This window comes from Oryx dammah, unplaced genomic scaffold (genome assembly GCF_014754425.2).
Source record: "Oryx dammah isolate SB20612 unplaced genomic scaffold, SCBI_Odam_1.1 HiC_scaffold_25, whole genome shotgun sequence".
NCBI classification, from domain to species: domain Eukaryota; kingdom Metazoa; phylum Chordata; class Mammalia; order Artiodactyla; family Bovidae; genus Oryx; species Oryx dammah.
This window is the reverse complement of record NW_024070209.1, coordinates 100,790,974-100,815,996: the sequence shown is the minus strand read 5'-3', so window position 1 is coordinate 100,815,996 and position 25,023 is coordinate 100,790,974. Positions and strand designations below refer to the sequence as shown.

At 44.4% G+C, this 25,023-nt stretch overlaps 1 protein-coding gene across 2 annotated transcripts in view; it reads left to right on the top strand.

Moving 5' to 3' along the window:
* MED27 (mediator complex subunit 27) overlaps positions 1-25,023 on the top strand; it is a 219,647-nt gene that overhangs the window by 133,700 nt on the left and 60,924 nt on the right. For both annotated transcript variants that reach the window (XM_040225447.1, XM_040225445.1), the window contains exon 4: positions 5,927-6,020. In XM_040225447.1, the coding sequence (XP_040081381.1) occupies positions 5,927-6,020 (94 nt within the window). The remainder of the gene's footprint in view (positions 1-5,926; positions 6,021-25,023) is intronic.

Genomic DNA, 25,023 nt, shown 5'->3' with positions numbered 1-25,023 from the left:
TTTGTTGGTTGTTTTTTTTTTTCCTTTTGAGGAGGGGTCAGACTTTATAGAGAGCTAAGCCATCTGTCCAGCAAGTTATTTTAAGGCTTTAATGACAGATACTTTGCCATGCATTTCATCGTGTAAGGGAGAGAACTAACATTTTACAAAACTGGTATCTTTAGAAATGTCTTCCACGTTCTGTCTTGCTATCGTTTGGGGGTATTGTGATCCCAATTTGGTAGCACGCATCTTTGTACTAATGTTTTTGCAGAATTAATTAGTTCATTAGAAGCAGCATTTGAAAACTGGCATGTTGATAACGCTGTGTACATCTTCAGAAGGCTCCTGCTTCCAGGAGGCATCGAGCTTCTCCTAAAACAGATGCAGGGGTTTTGTAGCCACGTCTTAAGCAGAAAGACTTTGAAGCGCCTCTCCTGCCTTCTTTGAGGTTGCTTCTGCGGGGCTCTGTGGCTGCTGCTGGTAGTGAATTTTGCTGGCTAATGTAATGAACTCTTCAACACCTCAAATCTTCATCTGCTAAAGAGAACTTTGTGTTGTAGTTGTTTCATAACTGCCTGACTGGCATTTGCATAGCTTACCTTGAATGTCCCGTCTCTTTCTTGGGCAAATATTTGAGGAGTGTCTGGTGGGTGCCAGGTACCGTTGGCCACGTGCTGGGATTCTGCCTTTCTAAAGAAGGCGGTAATGTGATTCCATGGAGAGACCTGTTGGGGAGATAGACATTAAACAAATAATCACTCGGAAAAATTGCTTAATTACAGCTGGGACAGGAGACACAGAGAGGATTAAAAAGTGCCATAGAGGTGAGATGAAGGCCACTGAGTGATGGGGGGCCCGGGAGGTGTGTCAGAGACGGTTTCCCCGAGGAAGTGTCCTTTAAGCTGTAGCCCAAAGCTGAGCTGGGTATGGGGGTGGGAGGAGTTACCAGACGAACCCTCCAGGCAGAGAATGCAGAATGTGCCTCGGTGCAAGGTGCTGCGAGCCTGCTAGGGTCATGGAGGGAGGAGGCGGGGCCAGACCAGCACCTTGACTTGGCCCTCCTAGGACTTGAGGTTGAGTTCACCCCTGACTTATGCCTTAAGGGGTGATGCAGAAGGCAGGGGGCTCTTTCTTTATAGAAGCACGGAGTTTCCATAAAGCCCAGGTATGATGTGGCTGTCAGGGAGGAAAGGTTTCCTCACTGTCAGGTGACCTCTAAGGTCACAGAAGTAAGTCTTTGCCTTTGTTGAAAAGATTAGCAGTGAGAGGCAGTAGTTTAAGAACAAACATTAACCCTGGACTCCAACATGGAAGCATGATTTTAAGATCATCAGAGCTAGGAGATCTGGTGTGCCCCATACAGCACTCCAGTGCATTCACTTATAGGCTGATAAACATGTATTTCTAAGATGAAGGCGGCTTCATTGAAAAATACTGTGCAGTTTACCATTCAGAAAGGAACAAAGAGGAAAACCAGGCGCCTCATTCTAGAACAGGCCCAGAGCGGCTACTCTGAACTTGGGGTCCATGAACAGACTGTAAGGGACCTATAAACTGCAGAGAATTGTATGGAAAGCTGTGTGCAGACATGTAGTTTGTTTTCAGCAGCTTCTGAAAGGGATCTGTGATCCAAGAAAGAGTTAAAAGCACCGATAAGCCGGAAAGCCTGACACTCTTTTCTGTGTTTGCAGAAAGCCTTAGGTTTCAGAGGAAGTGCCTGTATGTGGCTTCACAAGGCTCAAGACTGAAGGGGGGTATTGAGTGAAGACGCTGGTCAGTGGGTTGGAAGCAGCCTGGTAGTCCAGTAGTGAGTGGGGCTGCCTTGTGAGCTGTGCTCCAGGGTTGTTGACTTAAGCAGACCACCTCTTGCAGATGCTGTTAAGTCCCTAGAGTGACAGGGACATTGAGGTCCCAGTGTTAATTCTCTGACTAAAGACACTTAGAGAAGGAGGCCAAGCTCCTTGAAGTAAATCAGAAGAGAACAAGGTTTATAGGGCTTCAGAGATGAACATTAGGAACGTGAGAATGGCATGATTGTTTCTGATGAAGCAGAGATGTTGGAAGAGTTGAGACTGAAACTTGGTGCTAAGGATGCCTTTGGAAACCCTGAGAAGGAACCGTCAGATGCACTGAGGAAACTGAATCAGAAACCACTGAGAGTCTGCCTGTAACAGGGGGAGGGCAGGACAGGGAAATGAAATTCTCTTAATTGCTTAAAGATTCATTTTCTACCTGAAAATATTGAAGCTATGAATCACACCTTGATCTGAACCTGTGATTTCTAGGAGTTTATGTTTCTGAAAGTCTGGTTCTTGGCCCAGCCAGCCAGCGGATGGGCTGCGTGCTTCATGGAGGGAGAACGAAGCAGCTCTCCGTTTTCGAAAGGCCTCTGTAATGTAAATAGGAACAGCAATCTTTCCAAGTTATTACCCTGTTAACAGGTTGACAGATATGTGCAAATTGTGACTCACTGCTCAATTTGGCACTAAATTAATGTCGTTCTGCACCACGTCTGCTCAAGTGTAAACTAGTCACCGCTGCTGTGTTAGCGCTTGTTTGCCTATATTCCAAAGGTAAAAATTAAAGTAATTCGATCCTGCCGCAGAGCGGAGTGGAACATATGGTGGCGTGTGGGAGGGCGGGGAGCGCGCTGTTCCTACCTGTCCTGGCCCTTCACGCCCAGCTCTGCACGCGCTGGCATGGCTGGCGGGGCACACCGGCCGGGGGTGCTGCCAAAGAGGAAGCCAGGACCCCCTGCCAGGCCAGCCCCCAGCCCCAGCAGAAAGAAAATGTCATCTCCTCAGCCTCCAGCTTTATAACTTGGCTTTCCAAGCTTTCCTTATTTCTGTCAAGTCACTAGTGGTGGATTTGTGTTTTGAAGGTTGGGTCTACTTGAAAATGAAATGTTTTGCTTCTTTGCTTCTAGGATTTAGACACTGCTTTCCTCAGTGAAAGATGCAGCTGACTTTTTCTCTTTTTGGCAAACACATAATGTCACCTGTAAAAAGGAAATTTGCATCTCCTTTATGTTAGGTGCAGAATGGAAAAACAGTCTCCTTGAAATGCATTTGTCCTTAATAAAATCTTTGGATCGAGCTTGCTGAGCTTTATCTGAGATCACTGGTTGGAGAGGGGACAAAAAATACCACCCCAGACCTCTCTACTTCCCTGTGTCCACGTTAGATATTTCTCCTAGGAACTCTTTTTCTCCCTCCATGGCCTTCCTTTGCAAGTAAAGGGTTCACATCTAAAGGATTCCAGAAATGGCCAGAAACATTTATCGTGTTTCCTTTCAGACCTCTGGCTCCTGCTGAAAGCAAGTCAGGTAGTTGGCTTAGTATCGTGGAAGTCCACACCCTGAACTTGATTCTGGAATCGTCACCTAGCCTACTAGAGACACAAGTGTTCTAGAAAGTCTTCCCTTCAAGGTGAACAGTACACGGGAGAGCAGGTTAGGATGCCTTTGTGCTGAAGTTCTGCATGTTCGTTTGCATTTTGCTGTCCAGAGCTATGATGGCTATTGATTGCGGATCCGTTCAGAAGGTATTGCCAACCCCCCTCCCCATTAGCATATACTTAGCAGTGACCTCCGTCCACACAGGACAGCAGGTTTTTGCTTCCTGCTGAGTCTGAAAGAACCGAGTTTAAACCATACGCATAGAGTTAGCAAAGAAGTATGCAAATGCAGAGATGTTTCCAGTGACCTGGTGTCCACTTTTGACATGAATCTTGCCGCGTGTCTCCCACCCTCTCCAGAAACAGGAGGTAGTAATGAAAAATGAGTTCTTTCCTGCTCTCTCCATCTTTTCATCTCCTGTTGCATTTAAGCTCAGAGCTAAGGTTGTGCATCCTGAAGCTGTAAATCTAGGAAGGACCATGGAGATGATGTCTTTGTCAGTCTTCCTCTCAGCCATCCAGGAAACATTGTTTCCTAAACCATTTTCAAAGTCTACAGAAATAGGGCATTGTAGGGCCCTGCCTTTAAGCAGTACCTCTTACACCTCTTGTTCTTTCTGAGCTAGTTCGCTTTTTAATGCCACAGCCTCCTCTTATGGTCCTTTCTCAAGGTGGAAGATGACTGTGGTACCTGAGTTTGTTAAAGTTATTTACATGCTTGAAGAATACGTTGAGTCTCCCTGCAGGTAGCCCTCTTCTGCAGGGGCAAGTAGCCTTAAAGGCATCTCCACCTCTTTTCACACATCTTTGCTCTGGTCTTCCTAGCATCATTCCTCACCACTGGGCCTTCTGGAGTTCTCCTCCTTTGTCAACTTGAAGTCTAAAACTGCATGGAGCATTCTCTAAGGAAAACCTGATAAGTTAATCAGCAAGATTACTTTCTAACTTCCCACAGTTTGTATGTTGATATTCACGGTATTGTGTTGTCTGCTCTCTCTCGTGAGCACCAGATTTCACACTAAAGTCTGTTCATGTTGTGAGTGGAGAGCTAATCTCTCTCTTTCCCCAAGAGAACATAGCTTTTACATGTCCCTGATCTAATAGACATGTAGTTTAATTTGTCGTATCCAACAAGTATAAAATCAAATGTAAAAGCCTTAACAGATAGTTTTGAGTCTCAGCTGTTGTATTCTGCATCCCCTTTGTGTCATGTAACTGTGGACAGTGCACACAAATGCTTCTGTGATTCTCCTCTCAGAGGATCTGAACCAGACCCAGCTCTAGCTCTGCTGACGCTGTGGGTTGGCACTTCCTCAGTGGGCTTCCACTGGCGTGGTGGAGGTTGGAGGGAGTCTTCCTGCAAAGAGAGGGCATCTTTGCAGACTACTCATAATGCCCATGATAGTCCAGTGAGAGTGTTTATAATATTTTAGGTTTTAGTATATGCCATGCTGAGTGCTTCATGTCGGTAATCTCAATGATTATTAAATCTTCAGAGATACAGGTTCCATTTGGGTCAGAAAAACAGAAGACTGACTTTCAGAGGAATGTTTCCAGAAAAAAAATGTAAACCGATGGATTGTCTGATATGTTTGACCATACTGAGAGAAGTTTTAGAGTCAGGCAGAGAGTTTAAGGGAAAAAATTATAATAGGTACATAGAAAATTAATCAAGTAAAAATTCAGTAAAACAAAAATAATTAAATTACCCATGAGCCACTGTGTGGCTCAGTTATTAAAAACATATGCAGATGGGATGTCCCTGACAGTCCAGTGGTTGAGACTTTGCCTTCCAAAGCAAAGGGTGTGGGTTCAATCCCTGGCCATGGAGTTAAGATAGCCTGCATGCCTCGTGCAAAAAAAAAAAAAAAAACCCAAAACATAAAGCAGAAACAATAGCAAATTCAACAAAGACTTTTTAAAAATTCCCTTAAAAAAATAGGCAAATATTTTAGAATGTGAACAATAAATACTGATTTAAGCAAAAATTGTAATGTGATTTGAATTTGTAAGCCGCAGACCAGAAAAATGGGAATGACTTCAGGTATTTAAAACAGAAGGAATTTAATCCAGAGAATTGACTGTTGAGGTGATTGAGATGAGAAGGAAACAAGAAACAAGCAGAGGTGAGCAAAACAGGAAGCTACTTCCACCCCTAATCCAGGGGACAGAGGGAGGGGCCCCGGTCAGTGGGGCCCAGTGGCCAGGAGGGCGGCGGAATTAAATTCCCATCTGTAGAGGAAAGCCACAAGGTCATAGCTTAAAATGAAAGACCAAGAACCAGCACTAAAAATACATCGCATGGAAATGCAGAGGGAAATAGCAAAGGAAATCACTAAAACAAAAGGATGGTTCTGGAAAGCAAGAGGAGGAACTTGGGAGTCATAGTTTTGCTAAAAAAAAAAAGCCTCATAAATCCCACTGGCCTTCTTAAAAATGCATTTCACTAATGAAAACTTAAACTGAGAAGAGAAGCCTCTAGTGCACTGTAGATTTGTATCTCTTGGACTGGGGCCCCAGCTCTTACACGTGTGTTTCTTCCTCTCAGATACGTTGACGACGTGATCAGCCGCATCGACCGCATGTTCCCTGAAATGACCATCCACTTGTCCAGACCCAATGGGACATCCGCCATGCTTCTGGTAAGTTCTGTCTGACCTGTGGGGACATGTCCACGTTTCTGTGTTGTCAGAGCTCAGAAATGGAAATTCAGTCCCAGTTAGATGGTGAAGAGAGTGTTTCGTCTCTTTACTGGCATTCTCTAGGTTAAAAATTCTGAATGCTGATTCCTTGCTTTTGAATGAGATCCCAGAGCCCATCTAAGAGTTCCCAGACAGGAAGTACAGTGTGAGACTCCATCACCTGTCAGTTCTTGAGTTTTGGTGAATCTGTTTTGTAGTATCCCAAAGACAATGGAAATGCTTGTCTGTTGGATCGTGCTGATAAAAAAACAACCTCTTAAAACAGAAACAGGTTTTATAGGAAGTCATTTATAAAATTCATTTCGTATTTGAAATAAGTCTGCGACCTTATCACTGACGGTTTCTGATTTTGTTATTTCTGATGTGATGAAAGTGAAAGAGGAGAGTGAAAAAGTTGGCTTAAAGCTCAACATTCAGAAAACTAAGATCATGGCATCTGGTCTCATCACTTCATGGGAAATAGATGGGGAAACAGTGGAAACAGTGTCAGACTTTATTTTGGGGGGCTCCAAAATCACTGCAGATGATGATTGCAGCTATGAAATGAAAAGACGCTTGGAAGAAAAGTTATGATCAACCTAGATAGCATATTGAAAAGCAGAGACATTACTTTGCCAACAAAGGTCCGTCTAGTCAAGGCTATGGTTTTTCCTGTGGTCATGTATGGATGTGAGAGTTGGACTGTGAAGAAAGCTGAGTGCCGAAGAATTGATGCTTTTGAGCTGTGGTGTTGGAGAAGACTCTTGAGAGTCCCTTGGACTGCAAGGAGATCCAACCAGTCCGTTCTAAAGGAGATCAGTCCTGGGTGCTCATTGGAAGGACTGATGCTAAAGCTGAAACTCCAATACTTTGGCCACCTCATGCGAAGGGTTGACTCACTGGAAAAGACCCTGATGCTGGGAGGGATTGGGGGCAGGAGGAGAAGGGGATGACAGAGGATGAGATGGCTGGATGGTGTCACCGACTCAGTGGACATGAGTTTGGGTGAACTCCAGGAGTTGGTGATGGACAGGGAGGCCTGGCGTGCTACAATTCATGGGGTCGCAAAGAGTCGGACACGACTGAGTGACTAAACTGAACTAATGTGACTCTGCTCAGAGCAAGTTGGCCCCGTGACCTCAAACACTGATGTTTGTATTCACATAAGTTCACCAAAGACAGGTGTGTTTGAGACTTCAGTGATGAGATGTTTTTCTGGTGCTCTGTGTCTTAATACACACTTGAAGAGCACAGATATTGAGGAGCCTCCACATTTGCAAAAAAGGAAAATTAACTGAGTAAGAGCAAGGTGTCTGATGGTCATCATGGAGGCAAGCTTCAGGACTGAGTGTGTTTTACGCCTCGCCAGCGCTGCTGCTCTGGGGCCTAGTGTGAATTTCTTGGACTTCAGCATTTTACTTTTGTGAACTTTTATAAATATCCAGTCATCCAGGATGAGTGACTGTTCACTCAGTCCATTTACCTGAAGAGGGCAGACTTATTGTGTGTGTAAATAACTTTGCTTGTTTGTGGCCGAGCTGGGTCTTCATTGCTGGGCAGACTTTTCTCTCGTTGTGGCGAGCGGGACCTACTCTCTGGTTGCAGCGTGCTGGCTTCTCACTGCAGTGACCTCTCTTGTTACGGAGCACAGGCTTTAGAGCAGAGGGCTTCAGTAGCTGTGGTGCATGGGCTTAATTGCACCAAGGCACGTGGGATCTTCAGATCAGGGATGGAAGCCATGTCTCCTGCACTGGCAGGTGGATTCTTCACCACTGAGCCACCAGGGAAGGCCCTCTCTTAAGAGGGGGAAAAGACATAGGATTATTAAATGGGTGGGATTTCATGTGAAAAAAAATTAAGTGACATTCATCTGGGTGACGTGCTACTTTTCTTTAAAATTCTTCCAGTTAAAAAATACAGTGAATGAGATAACATGGTGTTCTTTCACTAGAAAAAGAAAACAGTTTGTACCTGTCTACAAAACATGCGGTATTTTCTGGCGCCTGTTAAACGTACAGATTGTCTACGTGTTAAGATCCTCTAAACCCAGCGGCCGAAACATAAATCCTGCTCCCAGGATGCTTGACAGGGACCAAAGAGTTAATGAAGATAAAAACGAAAGCGTCTTCAGCGAGATAGGTTTGCTCAGATTATTTCTGGGTCGTTGGGCTTCCATTTCCTGATGAAGGTAGGAATTTGGCATTGATGGGAATGAGCAGAGAGAACAGGATTCTGGGTAAACAGGGTTAAGATATTAGAGTTACTTCCACGTGAGAGAGTGGACTTTTATTTCACAGTGACCTGTCAGCCTCATCTGCTTTCTCACCAAGCTTCTGTTTTAATAGGCTGATGAGAGTTTAGGGGCTTGAGTCAAGGGCAGAATTCTATTTTATACACACCATTTTGACTGCCATGAGTGGCTAATTCAGATCGCTGTGCATCTGGCCAGCTAGCTGTCATCTTCCCCAGCTAACGTGGGAATTCACACAAGGTGGGGCCTGTTTACAGAAAGATCAGTGGGTGATCTAATTTGGAATCAGGTTGCTAGGTGGATAATCATACTTTTAACATCATGGCTTTATTTGGCTTTTACTTTTAAAAGATGGTATCTTGTTAGATGGCAGGTTTCTGTTCCACTGCTGCCACACGCTTCTCTGAGGTTGAAGGGAATTTTCATGGGGGCGGGGAGTGGGACCAGGGGCTGCCACCTCCCCTCCTACCCTTGCTAGTCGCCTCTTCCCTGTGGCCAGTGGAGGAGGTGTCGGGCCTGTGCTGTAGGCAGTGGGGAACCTCTGCGTGAAGTCCAAGCAAGAGTTAAAAGCTGTTTTCTGGAGCTTCTTCTGAAATGAGTTGTGTGAATCTGGGAGGCAGGTACTCTGAGAGTTTGGGAGGCGAGTGAGACTGATGGGGAGGCCAGCCAGGCTTCCGTGAGTACAGGCAACAGAAACCTGCTCTGATGAACTTAAAGATGAAAAGCCTCTCCTTTTGTCTTTGTTTTGCTCTTTACTGATGCTGGCTGGTCACAGACATGAAGATAGAGCTGTTCTGTCAGGAAGAAGAGAAAGCAGGATGGCTCCGGCGTGTCAGGAGCAGGACTGCATCCCTTTGGGACCCTGTGGCCTGAGGGATTGGGCATCAGCTGCCTTCCATCCTTTCACCCATGCCTGTGCTCATACACCCCAGGAGAACACTCCTGCTGGCCTAACCTGGGGTTGTTCCTCCTGGGGTTGTGGGGGTACTGCCTTGGTTGGGGTGGAGTGGAGGGGGTCATTCCCCCGGGGGAAGAGAGGCAGGGCCAAGAAAGCAGCAATCGCTGACACAGTAAGTGTCTCTCCCCTGTCCCTTAGGAGCCTAGAGTTTACCTAGCCTTATCTCCTCTCACCCTCATCGTGCCCTCAAGGGAGGCAGCACCGACTGTTTTCATTTCACAAGTGAGGAACCCGAGGTGGTGGTTTCTCCTGGGTGGTGGGGCCAGGACACTGCTCCCAAGCCTCCAGGATGCTCCTTGCTCCCGTCCCTCATTGTAGTTCATGGTGGTGCTGAGTGACATTTGGACGACCAGGGGACGTCCCTGGTGGTCCAGTGGTTAAGACTTCAAGCTTGCACTGCAGGGGGCACGGATTCGATCCCTGGTCAAGGAACTAAGATCCCACGTGCTGCACAGCGTGGCCAAAAAAGAAAAGAGGAAAAGATTTGGATGAGCAGAATTAGCAGGCAGGTAATGTTTCCTTATTAGTTTTTAAGTCATGTCATGTGTATGTCAGTTATAAAGTCTAATGTTGAACACCTGAGGTCACATCCAACCTAAGAAGCAGAGTATAACCAATGTGCTCTTCTCCTCAACCTCCACCCCTCCCAACAACATCGCCACCCTCCTGATAATCATCTCTTCCTTTTCTAAGTGTGAGTTACCACGTGGACATGTATCCCCACATATGTCCCCATGTAATGTATCATTGAGTTCTGTTGAATTTTGGACTTCATAAGAACAGTATCATATTGTGTGATTGTTTCTGAGATGCGGCCGTGTTGGTGGTTGTACGTGACAATCTGATCATCTTCTTGTTTGTGTGATAGTTCAGTCTGTAAGCATACACACTTTATTCTTTCTCCCGTCACTGTGTGTTTGGGTGGTTTCTGGTTTTGCTTTTTAAATAACGGTAGTGTGAGGACTTCCCTGGTGGTGCAGTGGATAAGAATCTGCCCACCGATGCAAAGGACACAGGTTCGATCCCTTTTCCGGAAAGGTCCACATGTTGCAGGGCAGCTAAGCTCGTGTACCACAACTACTGATGCCTGCATGCTCTAGGGCCCATGAGCCACAACTAATAGGCCCCTGTGCCACAGCTACGGAATCCTGCGTGCCCTAGAGCCCGCACATCGCAGCAGCTGAGCCTGAGCGCCACAACTGCTGAAGCCCATGCTGCTAGAGCCTTGCTGCACCAGCAAGAGAAGCCACTGCAGTGAGGAGCCCACACAGCACAGAGAAGAACAGCCCCTATTCTCCTCAGCTGGAGAGAGCGTGCGTGCAGCACCGAAGACCCAGCGCAGCCAGAAAGAAGGTAAAGAGATGAATAAAGCCGTGTGTACGTGTCAGAAATAAATAAATAAATAAATAACGGTGGCATGAGCATTCTTGTACATACACTGGGGTATATTTTTAAGCTTTATCCCAAGCCACCGAGCCAGTGCGGGCCCCTGTCCAGCAGAGGAAGGGGCGTGTTGGGAGCACTGGAGTAGATAGTTTTTTCCAAAAGTCACAAAACCTGTAAAATATAGTGGTGTGCTGCCCACTCTGCTGTACACAGCAGTCCAGAAATGACTAGTTAATAGCCTGACCTCCATGATCAGCGGGTTCCCCTGGTTTTGTCATCAGTATGGATCTCTTCTGGTTTTGGTATGTGAGTGCAGAGGGGCTTTTGGATTTTTTTGTGTGCACGCATGGGGAAATGGCATAAAGTCACTGAAGTCTAGAGCATTCCGTGAACAAGAGGCAGACTTGGTGACCCCGTTTGGTTTCCTCCTTCAGCAGGCAGTCCCTGCCAAGAAGCAGCAGAGTGCCTTAGATCTACAGACATCGGTTCCTGGGAGTCCCAACCTGTCATCATAGCTTCTGTACAGTGTAGGAGGGGAAGGGAAAAAATGAGGGGTCTATATAGAAATGGTGCATTTTAAGGCAATTTGGGATCAATTTGGCTCCTCTAAAAGCTCAAGCTGCCTTTCCTTGTCCTGGAGGCGTCAGGCTTCAGAGCCTGTGAGACTTAGGAGCAGTCACCCGTGGGCCCGGGCTGTGTGCTTGACCTGGAAGCCCGGGCACACACCTACTGATGGACCCACGGGGAGGAGGGCACAGGAGACGGGGTGGAGGAGAGCAAGGGGGACAGACAGAGGCGGAGTCCGGGCTCGCTGTGTGACCCACGAGTGACGTAGAAAAGCGTCTTTCCCTTCTGGGTGTGTCAGTCTCTCCCCATGGCTGCAAGGGGGACCTGTTGCTTAGGGGAGGTGGAACAGGCCTCAGTACTAGCCTGCTTCCAGAGCTCTCCGGGCAGTTATCATCTGAACTGCTCCTGGCGTCTCTGTGAGCCTGGGGTCACCGACTGGAGCCTGGACAGCCCAGTCGTGGCGAATGTGAAGTCTACACTTTCAGCCTCTTACGTAAGCCTTAACTGCTGTGGCCGGCTCTGTTCGGGGGCTGTTTCGTGTTGTGTAAGTTAATAACTCATGATACAATGAATCCTGCTTCCATTCTTTGAAGAGATGAGCTCAGTCATCCAAAAATAAATCTAGCTCTGTTGATATTTAGTTTCAGTTAATCCACCGCCTAACATCCCATTATTAATTTCTTCGAACAGTCAAAATATTGTAAGAGCTTAACTGAGTCAGACTGGAACAAGCAGCTGGCTCCGTTCAGCATTTAAAATATTAATCCACTATGTTTTACTGATCCACTAGGTATGAAAATGTACGAGAAGAAGGAAAAAATGAACCTTCAGTCGTGATACTTGAAACATACCTTAATATCTTATGAATTAATCTTTCTTTATATGTTATACGGTTTGCAGCAGATAAAACTCATTTATCAGTCTCTTTAATGTACATTTTTACCGACCCTCGATTTCTTTAGCATACTCGTGCCTTGTTTTTGAATGAGACATCTGTTTTACACCATGAGACTTATCGTCTCATTTCGCTGCATCTCAAGCTCTCTGAAATGGGAAAGACCGTTGAACAGCTAAACTGCTCAACTGTTTGGGGCATTGATTCCTCTGCTGGGTTCAGTAGTTCTCAAACTTTAGAAGTTCAAGAGTCGCCAGTGTAGTTTGTGGACAATGCATATTCCTGGCAGGATGCCCAGAAATTCTGATTCAGTGGCTCTGGGATAGAGCCCCAAAGCCGCATTCCCCACCCGTGTCGGGCCATCTTGGAGCTTGTTTCTAACAGCATGATGTTAAACTATGGTGCCCTGGGAGTTCCAGTGAAGGTGGGCCTTTTGGGTAAGGCCCAGATCAAGCGTCAGGCTCTTCTGTGAGCTAGGTTGCTGAAGCATTTGTGTATTTATTCAGTAACCAGAGCACCAGGAGAGGAAGGCGTAGTTCTGGGTTCTGTTCAGCTCTGACCGCCATCCCTGCTCTCAGGGCACCTGCATTGCACTCATGGGTGGGAGACCAGCCAGGCACTGTGTAATATGCTGGCTGCGGGGATCTGGGGGAGAACAGGACAGGGGGTGGAGAGAGACAGAGGGTGTGGTGTGGGCAGCAGAAACAAACAAAACCACAAAAACTGTGGCAAGTGAGGCGAGCCGGGAGCTGGGCCCAGGAGAGGCAGCACAGCATCAGAGTCCCGAGCCCAGGCCAGTGGGTGTGTTCAGATCCCACCCAGGAGGCTAGGCGGCCAGGCTGCCGGAGTGTGGGCAGTGAGGGAAACAGGGAGGAGGCGAGACGTTGTTACAGACTGTGGTCGGCTGGGCAGTTGACTCTTTAAGTTTTAACTTCAGGTTAAAGTCAGTCATAATCCTTAATTGATGATCACACTGTCATCATTGATCCAGACACGGCTCATTCATATTTATTTATTTAATGATATATAAATAATACCATTATTTATATATTATTAATTAATACTTAATGTATTAATAATATTATTTATAATAATATTATAAAATAATAAATAATAAATCTACCACCCAGCCTCAGAGCTAGAACATTATCTGCAACCTTCACCCCTGTGAGGGTCCCTCTGCCCACCCCACCCACCTCTGTCCTGTAGGAATTGTTATCCCTTCCTCTTTGGTCATTCTCCTTCCTTTTTTGAGGGAGGATTTAACACAAATATATGTATTTCTAAGTATATATATATATAATCTTTTTTTGGTCTGCCTGGGGTCTTTGTTGCATCATACAGGATCTTTTGTTGCAGCGCACAGACTCTAGTTGCGGCATGCAGGCTCCGTTGCTCTGCAGCACGTGGAATATTAGTTCCTTGACCAGGGATCGAATCTGAGTGTGGCTAATTAGCAATTTTTTAATTTGGGTGAATATTAGTCAATCTCTCTTCCTTTATGTTTGAAAATGTTCACACTCAGAAGTGTTACGAATGGTTATTTAAATTTAGGTCTCTCCACATATCCTCCAAAGAGTACGGAAAAGCAGAAACAAAACTACAAAACTACACCTTAAATGTGACCAAGAGACCAAGAATGCCCACACTCCAGATTATGTGTAAATAAGAAACAAGTGCATCCTAGTGAGCTATCACTTGCACACCCATTAACTTTCGCTGAGGGAAAAATATAGAAGAGTACATGCGTATGATGGCATTACATGACATGTTAGGATGGACCACAGCAAGGTGAAGAATAATCAGAACTGTGTGTGTGTGAGACCCCCACCCCCTCACCAGAAGGGATAGAGCAGATGCTCATTGGGAGGGGCATGAGGACATGGTGGTGGTAGTGAAAGGGTTCTGAATTTTGATAACATGTGATTTATATGGCTGTATACAGTTGCCAGAGTTCAGAGGATGGTGCTTTCTAAAGATTTATGCACTTTATTGGAGGTAAATTTTACCTCAAAAGATACTGTTTTAACTAACTATAAGCTGCCTAATGGCATGCTTGCTTTCGTGTTCAGGGATGAACTGTACTAATGTCTGCAACTTTCAAACTCTTCCAAAAATGAAAATAAATGGCCAGACAGATGAGTATATATGTTAGAACAAAATGATAACAGTTGTGGAATCTAGCTCATGAGGATACAGGTATTCATCCTAAAACTCAATTTTGCAATATTTAAAGTTCTTTGTAATAAAATGTTATAGGAAATAAATACTTCAACTAAAGAAATGCCACCCCCAAGGAAACAAACACCACAAAGCAGAAGGAAGCTGTTTGACACAGACAGCACTCTAAGCTGGCTTTAACATCCTCAAGCATTTGGAGAAGCAACAAGACAAACCCTTATATCAGGAACCCAGAAATCAGAAACAGAAACAGGCAAAAAGATGAAGAAATGAGATGGATTTACTGTACAGGAAAAATGATAAAATTCTATCCGAAATTAAGGCTAAATCTCAAGATGCTCAAGGAAGAATAGATTCACATGAGATTTAATAAAGGCCATTGAAGAAAGGCTGAGAAACAACCAAGAGAGTAAAATAAGGTAAAGAACGAAGTAGAAGGGTTCACAGAGAAAGTAGTTCAAATGAAACTCAGAGAAGAAACAACATGTACATAATTGGAGTCCGTGAAGAAGGAAAAGGAAACAATAGAACAGAACCAATCTGTAAAGCTGTAATCTAAGAAAAATTCCTGCAAATGAAAGGTCTAAATTTGCACATTGAAATGTCTCACTGTGTACTTAGGAAAACTGACCAACAACAATCAAGTCTGAGATGTATTCTAGTAGTGCTAGCTGACTTTAAAGATGAAGAACAAATCCTCAAGGCTTCCAAGCAAAAACAAAAACATAAATTACAAGGCAAAAGATGTAAACTGGCATCAAATGTCTTGAAAACAATATCCAAAGGAAGACATTGACAGAGCAGCATTTTCAAAGAAATTGTGAATCAAAGATAAATACATCTTTCAAGTATTGAACAAAAAACATTTTAAACACACAAGAATTCTGTACCCATTAGCCAGTCTCAAGGAGTCTTCTGGAGAATGAGATTCATGCTCCGAAGAGATGAATGGGAAAACTTCAGCCTAAGGACCAAGAGTGAATGTGTAATGAATTTAATTGTTGAGATAAGATGAAAACACAGGTCATGATGAGGCCAAAGTATTAATATATATAAATGTTATGTGTTCTAATACAGTAGAAGTAATCTAAGCAAAAAATGAGGTAAGGGATAAAGATGAAAGTAAAATGAATTCTTTGATTGTTAGATATGTAATAGATAAGACTTAAAGAATCCCATTAAAAATTGACAAAATGCTAAAATGGTATCTAAGAAAAGGGGAATATAAGGGCATTAAAATGTTATAGGTACAAAGATAAGCATGAGAACAAATATATAAACGTTCCTAAATAAAACAGAATACACAGTGGAGAAAAGATAGTCCCTTCCATATGTGGTCCTGAGAAAACTGGACAGCTCTGTGTAAAAAGAATGAAATTAGAACATTTCCTCAGTTCAGTTCAGTCACTCAGTTGTGTCCAACTCTTTGCAACCCCATGAATCGCAGCACACCAGGCCTCCCTGTCCATCACCAACTCCCGGAGTTCACCCAAACTCATGTCCATCGAGTCGGTGATGCCATCCAGCCATCTCATCCTCTGTCGTCCCCTTCTCCTGCTCCCAATCCCTCCCAGCATCAGAGTCTTTTCCAATGAGTCAACTCTTCGCATGAGGTGGCCAAAGTATTGGAGTTTCAGCTTTAGCATCAGTCCTTCCAAAGAATACCCAGGACTGATCTCCTTCAGAATGGACTGGTTGGATCTCCTTGCAGTCCAAGGGACTCTCAAGAGTCTTCTCCAACACCACAGTTCAAAACCATCAATTCTTCAGTGCCCAGCTTTCTTCACAGTCCAACTGTCACATCCAACATGACCACTGGAAAAACCATAGCCTTGACTAAATGGACCTTTGTTGGCAAAGTAATGTCTCTGCTTTTCAATATGCTATCTAGGTTGGTCATGACTTTCCTTCCAAGGAGTAAGTGTCAAAAATATCTATTTCTGCTTTATTGACTATGCCAAAGCCTTTGACTGTGTGGATCACAATAAACTGTGGAAAATTCTGAAAGAGATAGGAATACCAGACCACCTGACAGGCCTCTTGAAAAACCTATATGCAGGTCAGGAAGCAACAGTTAGAACTGGACATGGAACAACAGAACACTTCCTAACACCATACATAAAAATAAGCTTAAATACAGTCAATCAGTGAGTGAGCAAGCAAAGAGAAAAAGCAGCATTGTAAATATGAGGCACATAGTGACTGTACTGTCGTGTGAACAAATTGAGACCACATGTATCAGTCATATCAGTAAATGTGAACAAATATAATACAGTCATTAAAAGATTCCATTCTAGTTGACATTAAAGTTCATATATAAAAGAAGCATGCAAGAAAGAATGGAAAAGCACAAAAGCTACCAGGGAACTTACCTGTTGGACATTGAAGCATACTCTAAAGCCTCTGTAATTAAAACTGTATGGTGCTCAGTGAACCTAAAAATCAGTGGGTGAAGAGTAACTATCAAATAATTCAAATTAAATGCTGTTGCAGCAAAAAAAACAAAAACAAAAAACTGTATGGTGCTGACTCATGGCTAGATAAACAGGCTGGTAGAATAGAATATAAGTAGATTCTACTTCTAGAATCAAATTGACCATATGGGCTATAGCCCGCCAGCCTCCTCTGTCCGTGGAATTCTCCAGGCAGAAATACTGGAGTGGGTAGCCATTCCCTTCTCCAGGGGATTGTCCCAACTCAGGGATTGAACCCAGGTCTCTCTCCTGTGTTGCAGGCAGATTCTTTACTGTCTGAGCCACCAAGGAAGCCCGAAGTAGATTCAATTACATAAAAATTTAGCATGTGATAAAGGTACTGCCTAAAAGCAATAGGACCTCTACCATAAAAAGGAAAAAAAAAAAAACAACATAACAATGTCTGGAGACAGCCGACTTGCTGGGACGTGTATCATAGATACAGGGCTAGTATACCTAGCCTTACAAAGGGTAGAAACTCTTACAAAGGGTAAAAAGACCAAAAATGGAATAGAAAATGAGGAAAAGAGACAGTCCCCCGAAAAGGTATAAAAATGGTACTTAAACATATGAAAAGATGTTCAACCGTACCCATAATTAGAGAGATGCAAATTAAAACTGCAATGAGGTACGGTTTCTCACCTACCACATTTGCAGAAATTAAAAAGTATAACAACACATTCTGTTGGTGAACCTGTAAGGAAACAGCCACCATTGTACATTGCTGGCGGGAATGCAAATTGGTGCAACCACTTTGGAGGGGATTTGGCAGTGTGTGATAAAATGACGTATGCATTTACCTTCTGACCCAGCAGTGCTACTAGGAATTTACCCTGAAGACACACCTCCAACAGTGTGAAAATATACATGTACACAGGATTATTAATTGCACTTTGTTTGTAGTTGCAAACTATTGGAAATAACCGTAATACCTGTGCAGAGGAAAGGGATTGAATAAATACAGCTGCACAATGGAGCCACCTATTTCTTTTTTCATCTTTAAAAAAAAGAATGAGAAAGACCTTTATGACTCATTTGAAGTGATTTCTAGGATACATTAAGAGAAAAAAATCAAAGTGTAAGAGGATTCTTAATATGATTCATCTTTTGTAAGAAAGGAGATTAAAAAAAAATACCCATTATCTTATTTGTAGAGGAAACACACAGAAAAGATGATAAACTGGAAACCGATTGGTCAGAGTGAGGTGGGTGGCAGTAGGGTAGGATGGATGTGTGCAGGGAGGGGGCGTTTCTCTGAGAACGTCGTTTTACATGGTTTTGACTTTTAGAACCACGGTAATGTTTCACATATGCAAAAAATAAATAATCGGCCAGAGTGGATTTTTTTTTAAAGGAATGCAGATAGAAATAATAAACTATATTTCAAATGAATAATGTAATCGCACTTTGGGGAAGGGATGGAGATGGAACCCTGGTAACCTTTGAACACAGCATCGTGACTCCAGGTCCTTAGACTAAGGATTGTTAGACCTTGTGAAGAAATACTGAAACTCTTGGTGCTTTGCCAGTTTTTCAGAGAGGGTGTGGGTTAACAATTCTGAAGCCGCTTTGTGTGTATTCTTGGATTGAGCAAATAAGAAAATCAATTGTAGATAATGGAAACCAAATTTCTCTCTTTTGCAGAAGGACATTATTAAAAAAAAAAAAAAAAGAAAAGGAAAGGAAAATGCTAGAGTAAGCCCTTGGTATTGGATTGAAACCAGAGTATCAATGTGAACTAATTGTTTTGAATATGTACATGCAGATAGATCTAGAAAGAGATAAGTGTGTGCACACATACCTCTGTGCGTGTGTGTCCCTCTCTGTCTGCTGAAGTCTACAAGCATGGAGAGTCTAGGAACCATGAGTGAATTTCTTTTCCTCATCTTAGTTTCTAAATGTCATTCTCACTAATAAGAACCGGGCTCCTTGGAGAAATGGCTGCTTCCAAGACAGGGACAGAGAAAGGACAGGGTGAACCAGAATATCTTCTCGGGCCAAAGCTAGGCGAGTGCTCACAGAACAAGGGTTGGGGGTGTGCCCTGGACACAGAAGCCAGTTTGGCTCCTGGGGGCCACACCTGGGCCCGTTGAGCGCCAAGGTAGATGTGATGGTCATGGATTGCAGTCCTCAGAAGCCATCGTAGCCCATGTGTTGTCCATGCTGATTTAAATTGGTAAAGCAGTAAAGAAATGGGAGGTGTTTGTATCACATAAAAATAGCCACAGGAAAGCCATTCCTTCAGGAGAACGTGAACTAGTAAATCCAGAAGGAGTTAGAAAATTTGGCAGCCACCATAGTAATAATTGCTTAACATAAGAATCAAGAATTACCAGTGAGTGCTAAAATTAATGGGTAAAAGGTTGATGACAGGCAGTATAAGTGTGTATGTGTGTGTGTGTGTGTGTGTGTGAGAGAGAGAGAGAGAGAGAAGACCCAGAGTCTCTTCAAAGGGAAACTCGAGTAGTGTGTCCTTTCCACTCAGCCCCATCAGTGGCTCCATGTCACTCCAGAGAGGCCCCCATCCTTCTGAGTCTCTGGTTCCACCTGCAGTCTCCCCTGCCTGCTGGGCACTCTGCTGCCTTGGGGCTGGCCTCATTCCTCACAGCCTTCGAGGTTTGCTCTGTCGCTTCTCCATGAGACCTCTCCTGACCAGGATGGGCTACTCCTGCCCCCTTATCTGCTTGAATGTCCTTTAATTTTTTTTTAATAGTTCTTTTTACTTTCTAAGACAGTAGCTGATTTTCTTGGCTGGTAGAGCCTTGCAGCTTGCCGGATCTCAGTTCCCTGTCCAGGGGTTGAGCCCAGGCAGGCCCTTGGCAGTGACGATGAAGAGTCCTAACCACTGGACCACCAGGGAACTCTCTGGGCTTATTGTCCCTTATCAGTTTCCTTTGGAAAGACTGTGAGCTCCACAGGAGAGAGATTGCGTCTTGGTTCACTGATGTGAGTCGGTGCCTGGCGCATAGTAGGTGCTCAGTAAGTGTGTGCTGAATGAACATTCGTTCACATTCATGTGTGTGTGTCTATAAAAGGAAACTGAACAGAGAGATTTCTGTTTCTGTTTCTGTTAGGGGCTGATGTGAGCCTGGAGTAGACAGTGTCCCGGGAAGTGGGTGTGCACCTGTTTGTAACTTCATTTGTGAACGGTCCAGAGGGGCTCTTTACCTCCTGGGAGAGTAGTGGTTGTCTCATGGTGGAGGGGGCAGAGGAGTTAGTTCTTGAACTTTCTGCTTGAAACACTTAAATATTGTCTGGTGTTTTTTTTTTTAATTGTAACCACACATTATTCTTCGGATTAAATTTTATAGAGGAAAAACTGCATTTTTAAGTATAAAATTCATTGGGAACAGAAATACTGGCCTGATCTTACTGATTTCCTCAGTAAGTGTCTGCTTAGTCATTGTGCTCTCTGTGCTGGGCACCAAGCTCAGGTCTTCACATGCCCCGCGACTCCCCTTTTCCAGATTAATAAGCTGGGACTTGAAGAGGACCAAGGTCACACAGCTGGAAAATAACCCCAGTCTTAGGTGACAGTTCAGCCCCTCGTCTACTTGACTCGAGAGCTCAAACTTTCAGCCATTAAGCAGTGAAACAGTTGCTTGAAGTTGCCCAGGTGTCGTTTCTCTTTCCTGGCCCTGAGGCATGTTGCTCCTGCTTTCTCAGGGGGCTTTCTGCTCTGGGAGCATCCAGCACCCAGGGTGCTAGAGACGAACTCAGGACCCGGCAAAGCGAGAGGGAGGCTCTTCTAGGGGCACAGGGAGGGCTCATGGGTTCTGTCATTTTGCCCAGCCCACTGGATCCCTTGTGACTCAGCTGGTAAAGAATCCGCGGGAGACCTGGGTTCCATCCCTGGGTTGGGAAGGTCCCCTGGAGAAGGGAATAATTACCCACTCCAGTATTCTGGCCTGGAGAATTCCATGGACTACATAGTCCATGGGGTCGCAAAGAGTCGGACACAACTGAGCGACTTGCACTCACTGGGTCCTGAGGTTTCTTAGGCGAAACGTGTGCAGTGCTTCCGGCTGAACATGCATAGCAAAGTCGTGCTGGGCTTGATCTTCTGAAAGCTTGTGACTTTGAGTACTGTATAGATACGGTGTTCATAGGACACACACATGTTTTTGTGGGGAGTTCCCTAACTGGTTCTGACTCAGTTTTTGAAACTAGCTTTTGTCATAACCTCAGGGTTCATAAGCTTGGTTCATGAACTCCCAGAAGATAGTGGATAGACTTCAAGAAATCTCTAAACCCCTGCAGGTTTTGTGTGTAGGTGTATTTATGTGCCTTTTTCTGAGGAAGAGGGTCTGTGACTCCCATTAGAAAAGGCGGTTAATTCCCTGAGAAGGTTAAGCCGTTGGTCTGAAGCCCTGGTAGAACTCTGGTCCTTTCTCAGGGCCCTCCAGTTACCTGCTGATTCAGCCTCTGATCTCCATATTCTTGTTTTATATTCAGTATATTCTAGCATCCATGCTTCATTTCCACGTGAATTTCATGTGGCTTCCAGGTTAAAGCACCATGCTAGAGATACTGCTCTTACAGAGAACCACCATGTGCAGGAAGGCATCAGAGTGAAGCAGCTTTAAAATGCTTGGCCATTAAACTTGCTTTTCAGTTTTCTGACAACCAAAGCATAAAGCAAACTTTTTTTAGTCACATAGATTTTGTATTCTGATAAAGAGTAGTTTATATCTTTTCCCTTTTCTTTCCTTTTCTATTTGTTTTCTTTCCTCCTCTCTGCTTCCCTCCCTCCCTCTTCTCTAAATACCATTTGCTCAGTATATATTGTTTCTTTAGTTTCTTTAGCTATCAGTTCAAGACAGTGGCTCCCAGAGGCAGTGGGGCACCTCCATCTGTCCTATGAATGTGTGCTTAGGGCTCAGTGCTAATTGTTAGTGTCCCTTAGATTATCTAAAAGTATTTAGTCTAAACTAGTGATAGCCTAGTTAGACATCCCAGAATTCCCCCCTAAAATGCTAATATGCCAGCAATTACTGGGATCCACCATTTCTTATGATACTTTGGAAGCTCGTGATTCAGACCTCTATATTCCCCCAACACCTCTCAATTGCGTTTATCCCCCCAAACTTGGGAAGTACATTCTGCCAGTCTACCAGGTATATGTCACTAGGCTAGCATCTACAGTAGTGAAGTTAAGTGTTGGAGAAAGCTATTCCAGCTCCAAAGGAGTTTTATTGGATTTTAGTTGTAAACTATTATGAATTCGTTCATAAGATTCATGTCTGGTAGAAACCTGTGACACTTGCCTTTTTGGAGCTGAGTGAGACTGTGCTCAAAAGTCAGACAAAAAGGAGATTGAGTAAGTGTACAGTTACCTTAAGAAGTAGTAGCCAAAACCACAACTACTTTTTTTTTTTTTTTGTCTAATTCAGGTTTATTCAATGGATCTGTTTCCAGAATACCTGAGTTCCAGGCTTCTTGTCTTATCATCTGCTCCCAGTGTGGCAGCTCTCTGTCACATCACTTGTCTTCATTCTTATAGCAAATATTTATTGATCAAATACTGTGTGAAAGATGACCCCAAATTGTGAGCCATACACACAAAGCGCCACATTCACACGCTTCCTGACACACTGTCTGTCCTGCCTCGCACCTTCCAGGCAGACCCTCTGCCCGCCTCCCCTGCTCTCATTTCTTGTAGCCTAAATTCTGCCGCAGCCTCCCAGCTGATCTCCTGGTCTCCTTGTTTCTAGCCGCTCAGCCTCCACTCGGTCTTCCATACTTAGTGCTTGTCCCAAAGGGTGGGTCTCCACAAGCCAGTCTCCTCCATTGCTTGCAGGATGAAGCCATCCTCCTTAAGGAAGCTTCAGTTTAGTTCAGTTGCTCAGTCATGTCCTACTCTTTGCAACCCCATGGACTGCACCACGCCAGGCTTCCCTGTCCATCACCAACTTCGGAAGCTTACTCAAACTCATGTCCGTCAAGTCGGTGATGGCATCCAACCATCTCATCCTCTGTCGTCCCCTTCTCCTCCCACCTTCAATCTTTCCCAGCATCAGGGTCTTTTCCAGTGAGTCAGTTCTTCGCATCAGGTGGCCAAGTATTGGATTTTCAGCTTCACCATCAGTCCTTCCAATGAATATTCAGGACTGATTTTTTTTAGGATTGACTGGTTGGATCTCCTTGCAGTCCAAGGGACTCTCAAGAGTCTTCTCCAACACCACAGTTCAAACGCATCCATTCTTTGGTGCTCAGCTTTCTTTATAGTCCAGCTCTCACATCCATACATAACTACTGGAAAAACCATAGCTTTGACTAGACGGACCTTTGTTGGCAAAGTAATGTCTCCAGTTTTTAATATGCTGTCTGGTTTCATAGCTTTTCTTCCAAGGAGCAAGCATCTTGGCTGCAGTCACCATCTGCAGTGATTTTTGCCTTTCTTCTTTTCTCAGCTATTTGTAAGGCTTCCTCAGACAGCCATTTTGCCTTTTTGCATTTTTTTTTCTTGGGGATGGTCTTGATCCCTGCTTTCTGTACAGTATCACCAACCTCCAGCCATAGTTCATCAGGCACTCTGTCTATCAGATCTAATCCCTTGAATCTATTTCTCACTTCCACTGTATAATCATAAGGGATTTGATTTAGATCGTACCTGAATGGTCTAGTGATTTTCCCTACTTTCTTCAATTTAAATCTGAATTTGGCAATAAGGAGTTCATGATCTGAGCCACAGTCAGCTTCCAGTCTTGTTTTTGCTGCCTGTACAGAGCTTCTCCATCTTCTGCTGCAAAGAATATAATCAATCTGATTTTGGTATTGACAACCTGGCGATGTCCATGTGTAGAATCTTCTCTTGTGTTGGAAGAGGATGTTTGCTATGACCAGTGTGTTCTCTTGGCAAAACTCTGTTAGCCTTTGCTCTGCTTCATTTTGTACTCCAAGCCAAATTTGCCTGTTACTCCAGGTGTCTCTTGACTTCCTACTTTTGCATTCCAGTTCCCTATAATGAAAAGGACATCTTTTTGGAATGTTAGTTTTAAAAGGTCTTGTAGGTTTTCATAGAACCATTCAGCTTCTTCTTCAGTATTGGGGCTTCTTCTTCAGCAGTGGTTGGGGCATAGACTTGGATTACTGTGATATTGAATGGTTTGTCTTGGAAATGAACAGAGATCATTCTGTTGTTTTTGAGATTGCATCCAAGTACTGCATTTCAGACTCTTGTTGACTATGAGGGCTACTCCATTTCTTTTAAGGGATTCTTGCTCACAGTAGTAGATACAGTGGTCATCTGAGTTAAATTCACCCATTCCAGTCCATTTTAGTTCACTGATGCCTAAAATGTCGATATTTATTCTTGCCATCTCCTGTTTGACCACTTCCAATTTGTCTTGATTCATGGACCTAACGTTCCAGGTTCCTGTGCAGTATTGCTCTTTACAGCATCAGACTTTGCTTCCATCACCAGTCACATCCACAGCTGGGTACTGTTTTTGCGTTGGCTCCATCTTGTCATTCTTTCTGGAGTTATTTCCTCACTCTTCTCCAGTAGCCTGTTGGGCACCTACTTACCTGGGGAATTCATCTTTCAGTGTTCTGTCTTTCTACCTTTTCATCCTGTTCATGGGGTTCTCAAGGCAAGAAGCCTGAAGTAGTTTGCCATTCCCTTCTCCAGCATAGGGAGGCTTATGGGGTCTTTATAACGCAACCTCAGTTTGCCTTTTCAACCTTACCCCTCTTACTGTCTCCTGGCCACCTGGGTGTCCTCTAATGCTCCTCAGCGGAGGCACCCCTGGCATTTTGGGTGGCGCAGCCCCTCCCTGTACAGAAATGTTTGGTGTCCTGCAGAAGAACTAGCATCCCTGCCCCCAGACCTCTAAGTGCGGGCAGCTCTCCCCACTCAGCATGGCAAGCAAAATATGTCCTTATTTCCAGGGCTCCTTAGAACTCATAGGATTCCCCAGACGCCCCAGGCCTGTTGCTTCTGCACCTTGTGCCTGCTTTTCCCTCTGACGGTGGCATCCTTGTCCAACCCCTGACCCTTCTGGCAAAACTGCTGTGCCTTTGAGACTGGGGTCTAATGGTAACGTTTCAAGAGGCTCACCCCTACTTCCTCAGGCCAAGGTAGTTCCTTCCTTCGTGTTCCTAAAGTCCTGTTTATGCCTGTATTAAAAGAGTATACTGTGTGCAGAGGTGTTCTGGGTTGATCTTAAGAGGATCTCTTTGTTTTAAAATGCATTTGACAGGGACTCCCCTGGTGGTCCAGTGGTTACAAATCTGCCTGCCAATGCAAG